General features: G+C 37.7%; 1 protein-coding gene across 3 annotated transcripts in view; it reads right to left on the reverse strand.

Moving 5' to 3' along the window:
* LRP6 (LDL receptor related protein 6) overlaps nucleotides 1-12,132 on the reverse strand; it is a 121,623-nt gene that overhangs the window by 89,393 nt on the left and 20,098 nt on the right. For all 3 annotated transcript variants that reach the window (XM_027702484.1, XM_027702482.1, XM_027702481.1), the window contains exon 2: nucleotides 11,595-11,988. In XM_027702484.1, the coding sequence (XP_027558285.1) occupies nucleotides 11,595-11,988 (394 nt within the window). The remainder of the gene's footprint in view (nucleotides 1-11,594; nucleotides 11,989-12,132) is intronic.

A 12,132-nucleotide genomic window follows, 5' to 3' on the forward strand; every position in this document is an offset into this window, starting at 1 on the left:
CAAAAGAGAATGGCACAATTAAGTAATCTTGATAAATATGTTTTTTTAAAAAGTCTCATCTTCCCCTACTTTAGAGTGCAAATATTTGCTTCTAACTATCTTTTTTTTAATGCAGAAACTTCACTGAGTACAACTATCTTCAGAATACTACTGACTCTTCTATTAGCACAATTTTTTTTTAAAGTATATTTACTTGATAAATTTAGTTTATAGCTAACTGGCTCTGCAGATTCTTTCACTGGCACAAAACAATTATTTTTCTTACTTGAGCAGGCAACTGTGAATTCAGGAATGACAATCCCCAAACAAATTCCATCTTGGAAATCAACAACAGAAGAATCATGTCAAATCATTCATGAGCTTAAGATTAGACAGGTAGCACTCAAATTGAGGTTTAAGTATCAAGTAACTACCATAGATGACTTTCCACTTGATTTCAGGAGTGTTCTCATCAAGCCTGTTTAATTTTTTAGGGTCACTTTCTTTCCCTTTGTCTTTTCTTTCCTTAAATATAGGACTTCTCATAGCCCATAAAGAGCTGTCAGACAGCATTTTCCAAGATGACAAATTTTACTTCTGATCTTCACAAACTTTAAAATATTTTGGAGTATCTTAAGAAGTTTCTCTCTATTCCATCTTTTCCAAACATACTGATAGCTACTCCAACCCCTTAGCTCCAGGACCACAAACTGGTAAGTAAGTAAAACATTCAAGTCCAAAGGTTTTATATAGTCTATGAAAGACCTACACCCAAACCAAGTTTTTCTGTAACTCCATTCAGTTTTTAATGGGTCAGCTTCTGTAGCGCTTCCTATGCGTAGCTCATTTGGTGTCTGTGCTGTTAATATTACACTGGTGAACTCTACAGACAAAATATTTACACACACATAAGTCACAGGTAGGCACATGTGGGATAACATAATGTAGTCCACTATCTTTACAAAGTCACATCTCCTTATTCAGAATTTTAGCTGAGTTTATATATTCCTAGGGTTCCACATGGCAATTTCTCTAAGGGAGTTTTAATATGTTCTAAGGGAATATATGAAGGGAACAGCCAAGGTTGCTTTGGGAGATTTTACAAACCATTCGAGTGGGTGGAGGTAAGAGTCCCAAACTGTGCAAATCCACAATCTGTCTCATAGAATCATTTAGGTTGGAAAAGACCTTTAATATATGTTGTGTGTTTTGGAGAGTCACAGAAAGCAACTAATACTTTCACAGCCACACATGAGAAATTCAGCTCATAAGATTTCAGCTTTAGATTACTAGCAGTTGTTTGCAGAGGGCCAGGCTTCAAAAGCAAAAGAGTGACAAAGAACTTTAAGAGGAGCCAGAGCTCAAGAATCTGAATCTTCTCACCCTGTTGCACAGGTGACCCTTTGGCATCTGTAATCCTATTCTCACTGGAGAAAATGGGAAGACTATTGTCTCTGTACAGTCCCTGGATGACCATTAAGTCTATCAAAGGCTCAATAGTTTTTGAGTTTTCTCTCAGTCACTTCTTGGCTCTATTTCAGGTATGTCCTGCTGGACATTTAAAAGCTGATGCACAGAAATCCTCTATATTCTGACATGGGTTTTCATTTTTTAATTTCCATTAGCTAATTATTTTTGTCAGACCAGTTGATAGCATCCATTTTATATGAAGGGGATACAAGGAAGACTGAACTTGCAACAATAGGGCCACATTGAAATATAGGTTTATAGGGAATCTGCCCTAGACAGGGAAAGTAGGGACTGAAAGCAAAGAGACTCTTTTATATTTCATGGATATCAATAAGATTGTCCTTTGGCTACTTCCTAAACAGGGGGCAAAATGCTCTGGTTACATAAGCTGATGAGAGATCACAGATTTTAATGACACTAAAACAAATATATTTATATAAAGAACTTAGTTTTTCAAGTCTCATTTCCTCAGTTTAGAGGCTCAGTTTTCCAACTCTCATTTCTCCCATGAAAGAGAAGAACATTTTTATGCAAGGAGAGAATTCTTCTCTACTTAAGTAACAAATTTCTGTCAAACCTCAAGAACACATTGGACTTTCATGTTTTCATAGTATCCATCATTTAAATCCAAATTTGGTTTGTAGTTATAAAACGCCGATTAGGACTATATAATTTCTTTAATGCTAAAGCTTTTAGTGGTTATGAGCAGCAATCAGACCTTTACTAAAACAAATCTCTGGTTATGGTATTGACTAGTTGGCCAAGCCATCCTGTGCCTGCCAGCTCAGTGATGAAGGCTGGCCTGAACACCACATCCAGCAATCCTTCTCCTCACTCAAGCAACTACTTCTACACTTGTGTAGAGAGAGGGCAACAGAAAAGCTCAGTCAGAACCTCCAGTTATCACTTCTGGCCACAATAAGCACATTATTACTGCTTAAAACAGTATGTCATCCTATTGCAATAAAACATCAAATTGTTTCATCAGGAAAGCACAGTAAAATTACTGCACAACCTATATTTTTATACGGTTAACAGAACGTTTGTGTGAAATCTCATGACCACGTGAAGCACCAGTTTACCAACAATAAAACCAGACAACTTTGGACTGTTAACAACTGCTTAAGCTCCACGGCATGCCAAGTGCTTCCAATAAAAAATAGGCAGGTTTTGTTTTATGCATTTTAAAGTGTTCTTCCATGACGTTCTTACACTTCAAGACCTGCCTGAGCCCACTACTTTATAAACCACATGTACCTCTGGAGTAATTCCCCCCTACAATCCCTGCCTTAATTTTCACCCACACTAACCAGGCTTATATCCAGATCTAAACATATACTTCACAGAAAGAATTTTTTTAAATACATACAAGAAAAATATATGCTGAAAACAATATAAATATCGAAATAGCATCTTTTATTTCAGGAGTAAGTTTGCCAGAGTTTAACCTGGAGGTTAGACCACGATATAAGGCACAGTTTTATTCTATGACAGAACATATGTGGTTTTACTAAAAGAATCTTCTACTCAAGAACTGAAGATATTTATATGCATCACTACCATACACAGCAAAAAAAATTACACAAGTTCAATTTGCAAGACAATTTTCTTGAATTTTAAGGGAATTTTTAAACAATCTGCTAGAGCAGAGATCATATTTATCCTTTAAATAAGAAAAATAAATTTCACACTTAACAGATTTATTTAGAAAAAAGCTCTTCAACTTGACAATGCTCTTAGTTGCATCATTTGCTGTCTTAACCATTTCTCACTTGAAATGACAAAGAAAACTTAATACAACTGATACTTTACACTGAAACATGGAATTAAGATATAGAAGTGAGAAATGACACAGTTCCCATGAGAAATGAAAATGAGAAATGAAAATGTAAAGTACGTGTGAAACAACTCTGGGGAAAGGAAGGAGGCGGGGGAGGAGGGTGGAAGACGGGCCCAGAATGCTGACTTTGTTTTTTTGAAAGTGTTATTAGAAGGATTCTAATGAAACCATCGAGGTCCAGAAAACAAGTTACTGCTCTTTCTATTTCTACTCATCAGTCCAAGAGGAAAAAAGGTTTCCATATTTATGGGCATTTGGGGGTTGCTGTTTGTGTTTGGTTTTCTTTTGGGGGTGGGGCTTTGGGGGGTGGGAAGGAGGTGTTTTGGGAGTTCGTTCAGGTTTTAGGTTTTAAGGCAGAACACATTTAGGCTGTTTGGAGTGTAAGCTACTAGACACAGACACCACAAATGCACATCACATATACATTCTCACCCACACTTATGCATTTAGAGCACACAATTTAAAATCCAGAGCATTACTGTGGAACAGCATCCCTGGCCCATCTCTGACAAGGCTTTGGTTTTTCCTATTACTTTCTTTCATTAGAGTACACCCACCACTGGGCCAGATGTTTTAACAGCAGCCTGGAAGGGAGGATCCCCTACCAAGGAAACAAACTGAGCAGAAACTCACAACTTAGAAATTACTCCTTTTTACTCTTTGTTGTATTCCTGTAGCCTTTCTCCAAGTGCCAAGTAGAAATCCAAAGCACTAACTTTTGCTTTGCTCAGTGTATTTTCAGGTCTTACATACACAGAACCTGAAATGGTAAAATAGTGCTGGTTCAGATATAGGCTCAATTGACAACCCTGGCACTCTCTAATGTGAACTGATCTTCTCCTATCCTAGGGTCACCACACAAGTTCTCAAAAGGCTTATTTAGATATTTTATTAGGCCACCTCAACATTTGTCCCCGGTATGTCCTCCTTTTTCACCAGCTGAACTGTAAAAGCTGCATTTGCTCAGCATCCTCTCTACAACGTATTATCCTGTGACATTTTATCTGACCATTCCACAAAGAAGACAGTACTGATATACACTCATTCTCCACAGGGATAGTCTTATTTTTTCCCAGGAATGCAGTCAAATAAAGATGGTTCTTCTATAGACTTTTTTCTTTGTTAATCGTGCCTAAATTTCATATAGCTGAGTGCTCCGATTTCATTTTTTAAACAAACTTAACCCATAGTTTACCTAAAGAATATTATCAGTCTGTTTTGAATCATGCTAGCGAGATAATTTAGCAGCTTTCTTCAAGAAATGAGCCATAAATCAATCTTTTTTTTGGTCAACAACATAAATCCAATGATCAACTTCCTCCAGAAGAACGAAGGCGACCTTCTGCTCCATTTTCTACAACACAGGCCAAACCTTTGGTCTAAAGTTAGGGGCCAGACTTTACGCTCTAAAATGGACACATTTCAGTAACTCCCCAAAACACCGATGGAGGACACAGCCAGTACACCACCAATGAACCCTATCTTGATTTTAAAAGAAGGAAATGTAAGATTCCTCATTCTGTGCACTCCATGACCCACTGAACAAGCAGAGTCATCACTGCTAAGGTTGGACACTGCAGCTCCTCTCACCCACTGCAGCTCAGGCGGGGTCTACGTTGCTACAAATGCCTTTGTGGGGAGTGCAGTGTCCGTGTGTTGGCCGATGTATCACAGCAAGAACTGTGAGTATAATTTCATGTCACAGCAGAAAGTGTGTTTGTGACAGTGAAGCTTATTTAGAAAGGAAGAAGATGGTTGCAGGATGTACAAAGGAAGATTAAACCACACCACAACGAGCTGTAATCACTAAAGGGTAATTTTGCCAATAAACGTCTTCTAGTGCAGATCTGCTTTAACACACATTGTCTGCAATGCTCATCATCATTTCTGGAAAACAACTCCCTCTATAACATCCTGCCTTGAAATAGTAAAGAGCTTACAAACAAAACTTTTCCCTAAGATGAAGTATAAAAATAATTTCTTGCAATTGTTAAGCTTAGTTAGCTGCAATGGTTTTAGTGAGCAATCACAAGCTCCCTGCTAGAAGTCTTAATAGCTGTCATGGATTCTGAAGTAATGATTTCCTGACAAACACTGCCAAGTTAATGTAAGTCACATTTGGGGGAGAAGAGGGTTTTTTTTTACTCTGGTCCCTTCCACAGAAACCACAGACATTCTTTAAAGCCTCTCTGCTTCCTTAACAATCAATGCTACTTTGGAATTCTCAAGCAAGAACACAGAATGAACAACATATCAGATTATAACTCTCACTGTAAATTAATATGGTCCCTGTGAGTTCCTGTTGGTAGTTATTAAAAGCTGTCTTAGAATTATTTTAATTTTTAAAGAGTGTGTGAACAAATATTTTTTTAATTAACTTCATGCTTAATAGAAGTCTAAAATAATGATTTTTAATTTTTTAAATGCAACAGGTCCTCATTGTCTCGGCTTGGATGCTAAGTTATAATTGCAGGGACTGAAAATGCAGATACAGAAGCATACCCAAGGACTCATCACCAGAGGTTATTCATGCAGATCAGAAATTACTACCTCAGTTTAAATAAAGACTGGATGCAAATATCTGAAGTATACATTGATATTTCAGAGCAAGTTGCATAAAGTTTACTAATCCTTGTCACCCTTAATACTGCAACGCTGCGGTATGTGTTACGGGACAGACCAAATCATCCTTTGAAAGTTACCTTAAATTGTCAACTGTCTTGCATTTCACACACCATATTCACAAGTCTCACTAGAACAAGTCTGAAACCGAACACAAAGTGAAAAAAAGCCAATTAACTTAGTGCTCTGACAAACTCTACAGGGCTTCAAGATGCTGCTAACTTATTCACAGGAAAGTTGGCAGAAGGGAAAGCTCAGCTCTCAACTGATCTGTTCCACAGTGTTGTTTTCTAGCCCAGAACCTGAATGAAGGAGGTGGGGTTGAAGGACTATTTTCAAACTTGCCTACAGCTAAAAGCACCTACAACTTTGTTGTATGAGTCTATAAGAAAAATGTTTGTCCTGCACAAATCAATTTTGTGCACTCTAGTTTGATTTCTAAAAAGCCAAATCTCTCCCATCCTTTTTCATAAAGGGAAATCCAGGCAAAACACCTTCAAAATAAAGAAAATATACTAGCAAGTATGTTCCTTTGAGTTCCTGGCAACCTCCAGCAGGAGGGTGAGGACAGGCAGACAGTGGCAGTAACATATAAAACCAGCACAGCAAGATTTACAGGAGAGGTCACCTCTCCAAGTCCTCACTCTCTTTTAAATACGTGGTTTTCTGGTTACCTTCCTTCACCTCCTCCTTCACACGAGGAGAAAACATGATGAGAAAGAAACCAACATTTTGAGCCGTGTAATAAAATGAAACCTTTACAATTTCAGCATCTACCCAACACTGAAATATCCTAGCGTTGGACTGGAAACCAGCATCATACATGACAAATCTCAAACAAACCTTGCAAAGTTTTGTGACAGAAACTTTGAAAATTAACTATCAATGAGATGAAAACAAAACAAAAAAAAAACCACCAAAGAAAATCAAACAAACAAACCCCTGGAGTCAATATTCAAGGCTATTAAAGTAAGTGAATAGTGTCTGATCTTGTTCCCAGTAGCCACAAAGATCTTCATAGAATAAAGAGCCAAATCCCAAACACCTTATGCTTCAGAAGCAGAGGGAGTTACAATAGTCCTGGGACAGAAGATGGCAAGGACATTCCAGATGCCATGTGAGCCTCTTGCAGGATGAAGCACTGCTTTGCATGCTGTTGGTTTTGAATCATGCAGCATAATCCTGGCCTAGGCAATCTTCTCTGCTTTGTAGTCTCCCATGCCTGGAGATTCAGGTCACACAACAGTCCTCCTGCTAGGATCATCCAGCTGCTAGCAACACCAGTGCTGCATTTTGGATCTTCCAGGAGTTACATGCAGCCCAAGAGGCAAGGTAGGCCACTCCTGATGCAGTTTCATCAGGACAACCTGTGCAATACTGTTGCAATCTTTTGAGTTAGCTTAATCACCTTTAAGTAACCAAAAAATATCGTGTGGTTTGTTTACTATCCTAGCTGTTGCCAGAATTTAGTGATGTATTTGCAACCAACATCTTCTGATAAACAAGAGCCTCCTTAGGTGAAGAAAGATTAAATACACCTTCTGTGTCTCTGTGCCAATGCCACAGCAGCCTGCAGATTTCGTATCAGTAGAACACTTGCCTACACATCACCTATAAAACCTAGAAATTAACTCCTCAGTACACAGGCCAGGCCATGCAGCAAACAATTAGCTGAGTGCACCAATCTTCCACCTGTGAAATTTTAATATCAGCAAAGGAGCAGCAGAAAGATATTTGGTCAGACGCAGTCTGCTCAATGGAGAGATGGCATCAAGCAAGAAAAAGTATGAAGCAAAGCCTTATTTGCATTATTTTGGGAATTTACATCTAAAGTGTCATTTTATACAAGAGTAACTTGCATGCAAACTAAGAACCCTTCACTCTACAAGTGAATTTACAAAGAAATTATGATTTTTTTTTTGGTTTTAAAATGTTTTTTCCCCCAAATCAAAGGTACTGTAACTGTAATTAGAACTGTCCATTTTCCTCTTCTTATACTCTTGTACAACATCTACCACTCAGCAAAAGTACTACCAGTTCCCACGAATTTTTTGTTACAACGTGCAGATGTAAGTCCTGTACTACAGTTGCTTTTGTGCTTGACAAGCTCAGACACAAGTTTCCAACTTTCAAAGAAACAGAAGAAGTAGGTCCATAAAGAAAGTATGTGCTCCCTGCAAAGGTTTCACATGAAAAAAATCAGTTTGTTGGGGGAGGGGTACCCATTAAACCTGAAGATCTTCCCTAACGTGCAGAGTACTTAATCCAGAAATCAACTTCAGCTGCCATAAAAAGTGTTGTAGCTCTTTGTACTCTTAATTCCATTCATTAACTGAAAACCTTTACAACCCAAAAGTTTTTGGTTGAGCTTAACGATTAAGGTAACTCTATACAGTCACTTGATATAAAACATGTCCTGAAAAGCAAGTAATTAGTTACCACTTCTAGGAGGCACTTAAAATTCCCTTTGTAAAGAACAATACATCTAGAAGTGAGAAAGGCCAGTTGATTTTGATAATGCTCCTTATGAAGAAAGCTGATCAAGTTGTCTAAAGGGTAATTTTGATGTAACTATCATAATGAAGTCTTTTCCATGAGGACAAAAGGGCTGCACAAATTTTAAAACAAACAAACCCAACAACACAAGAAAACAGCAATACAAATATACAATACTGCATTTTCAAGTAGTACTTGGCCAAGAATCTGGATATGCCTTTTTTTTTTCTTTTTGTTTTTTCCATCTTGACTGCTGAAGCAGAAAAAACTTCTTTTCCACTTGCTCAACTTTCAAGTGCTCTCCTGCACTTGGTGACCTAACACCTGGTCTTCTCCTGGCAAAAAGTCAACATTACAGTGTCAGTGCTATTCCTAGCTGCTGATCTTACTGAGAAGGATCTCATGTTTAACACCAGTTGGGAAAAAACAGTTCCAGAAAGGATGGTTGGGACCAAGAAGCCTTCCTGAAACTGCCCTGAAACCTGCTGGCTCACTTCAAAAGAAGGCTGAACAAACACTTCATCTTCATCTGAGGTCCCTTCTCTTTCCTGGTACACACACAGTATCTTATTGAGTATCAAGACAACTAAAACTGAAAAAATTTAATTAAGTTGTAGTGTATGAATGTGAGCAATGAGAAGCTCAAACCTCAAAATGTATGTAGGAGATGGCCAGTAAGAAGAATCTAGACAGTTCATATTTTAATGCCTTCTTAGATGAAAATAGGACAGTAAAACATTTCATTTTTACTTCATGGTACTTCGTGGTACTTCAATCAACTTGATCATGAAATACTTACGTATGCTACTTTAGATCAAGTACATTTGACAATTTAACTTTGATGACAAACTGAACTTGTTGATAAAGATGACCTTTGTGTAAGTTTTGCTGCTAAATCATTTCTTTTCATGAATTACAATCTTATAAAACTGTATCTGAGATAAACATCAGTTAAGCATAACAGGAGATGGATTAGATTGCAGGAAAATGAGAAGGGTTTTGCTTTTCCAATTTTCAGATTTTATTAAATGCTCTTAGAATTTGTTATGACTTATTCCTATTGCTATTTGCCAGGTAACATCACGAAACCAAAAGACAATTACAGGGCTAAAAAAATCTAAATACTAGTGAAAGAAGCATGCATACAGGAAGAGTTTGGGGAATTATTTATTTATCTTTTTAAATTTACATCTCTGTGCTGATGCCACCCTTCCATTGAAGGGTTCTGAAAGGTTTTGAAATATAACCAGATTTATTAAAAGCTGAAAGGTCTTCTGTAATAAAACTGCATGCAAGAACTGCAATTTTTGCAACTGCAATATGGCAAGACAGAAGCTGGCTATATTGCTCTATTACCTTCTTAAAACATACTCTTCATATAACAACTTAGAAAGTGACCTCTTCAAAAATGCAGCAGAAAAAATATTCTGTCCCTAAATTACAGTTGTTGGAGGGGTTTTTTGTTTTGGTTAGTGGGGTTTTGTTTGGGTTGGGGAAGGGGGTTTGGTGTTTGCTTTTTTTGAGTTGTTTTAGACTTAGGCATATTGAAGTGTTTCCTACTGATTTAACAGATCATCAATATGAAACAAGTTACAAGCTTGCTTTACCTTTGATTTATTTAATTTTTCTTCTTGTATTTTCCTCTTGGTGTAAAGTACTAGAAAGAGTGAAAGAGTATGCAATCATCTAGTATGGATCACTGAGCATATTACTGTCCAGATTCAGAAAATACAAATACTGCTCTAAAAAAAGACCAACTGGCTTAACAACAGTGTGTTATTCCTAACTAACAAGAATCTTGATCTCTCTGGTTACAAGCCAAATCAAAACCACCTTGATTGTGTTTTTCCTCCCTTTTTCTCTCAGTTTTGGGATGGTGGGTGGAAGGAGCATGAGCATTACACTTTTCTTGCACTCTTAAATGGTTTTAGAATCTACTAAAATGAAACTAACACTATCATCAGCTCCAATTTACAAGTTGTAAACACATATGAAAAGCATAAATCCATCCTTCTGTTATTTCCAAAGCCTGAAATATATGCAAGGGAAACCAAACATCTTTCCTGTTTTTAAATTGTCAAAGGACTATTGAAACTGTGGAAGAAAATATTCAAGATACAGTATTTCTAAGAAGTTCAGGAAAGAAGCCATGTTTTGCAGAGATTTTCCTTCTTTTGGAGGAAAAGAGCCAAACAAACCAGAATGCAAAGAAGCAGCATGCAGCTAAACACAACCCTCATCTTTACAAACAAAAAAGGCACCGATCCTCCCTCCCCTAAAAAAAAAAGTTGGCTTAAAAAAATATGTGCAATAGCAGTACAATAGATTAATTTTCTTGCATGTTCAAGGAAAAAAAAAGTATAAATATGTTCTATACTATAGATAGAAAAAATTGTCAGAAGCATTAGTCTTCTAATACACAGCATTCATCTTCCACTTTGAGAGAGCCAAACACTTTATCACAGGTAACCTCAAGCTAATCCTTTAAGTAACATCACCAAAAACACCGCTGAATTTTGCATTTTTGGCAAACACTACTTTGTCCCAAGAACAGAGATAAAGGTTCTACTCTAAGCCACATCCAGAGACTCGAATGACGGCTGAGAAAATTACATCAGTTCTAGAATGGGCTAAGCCAAAACACAGGATTTTTTACAGAGAAGTTCCCTCACGGGCAGAGAGAGGAACCTTTCTGTAAATTTTCTGGTTAAACGCCAGAACACGTCTCAAATTGTTATTAGTACAGTATATTATCTCATTTCTTCAGATGTTTCAATAAAGCACGAACATCAACAATGATTAAAGCTCCAAAAATTACTCGACATGTCAGAGAGGCACAAGTCTGATTGTCCACATGCAGCTGATGGTCTTTGGAGCAAAGCAGATTGTATCAGGTTTTACATTAGAACTTCTCCATTTCTGTTAATCTTCTGCACAACTGCCAAAAGAAGTTTCTAGTACTTTTAAAAAAGTCTGATGATTCCTAGTTGTTCACAAACCGTTAGGAATGCAATTTTAGAAGTCCAAATTGTTTGCAAGTCACGCTAATAGAAAGTGAAGCAAATAATGCAAACTGGCTTAGGAGAACTTCAAATACAATACCATCATCTATTTAAAATCATTCAACAAACAAGAAATAGTAAAAACTTCGATATTTGTAACCACTTTGTCTTAACAAAAGACTTACCCTCTTCCAGGATCTAAGGCAATTGCTCTGGGTTGATCCAATTCTTGCCAAAACAAAACTTTCCTCAGCGATCCGTCTAAATTAGAAACCTCAATCCGATTTGTTTCAGAATCCGTCCAGTACAATTTTTCTCCCAGCCAGTCACACGCCAGCCCGTCGGGCGACAGAAGTCCAGAGATGACCACGTTTTGTACGCTCCCAGATTTATTGAATTCTGTTCGTTTAATGGCTTCTTCACTGACATCACTCCAGTAAATCAACCCCTTTACAAACACAAAGTCCACGGCCGCCGCGTCCTCCAAGCCACCCACGATGACCGTGGCGTTCTCCTTCCCGTTGGCAGCGTCCACCAGGCGCAGATCCCGTCGGTTCGCGTACAGCAGCAGCGGGGCAGCTTCAAACGGGAGAAACAAGGAGGGGACACACAGACAGATGTATTAATGTCACTCATAGGAACTGGAACTTGCACTATGATGGTGCATCAGGCCATTAGTAGCTACTAATGTAAGAGTATTTTTTAAAAAACATTAAGGGAAGG

The sequence above is a fragment of the Neopelma chrysocephalum genome, unplaced genomic scaffold (genome assembly GCF_003984885.1).
Source record: "Neopelma chrysocephalum unplaced genomic scaffold, ASM398488v2 Primary Assembly neopelma1_188, whole genome shotgun sequence".
NCBI classification, from domain to species: Eukaryota; Metazoa; Chordata; class Aves; order Passeriformes; family Pipridae; genus Neopelma; species Neopelma chrysocephalum.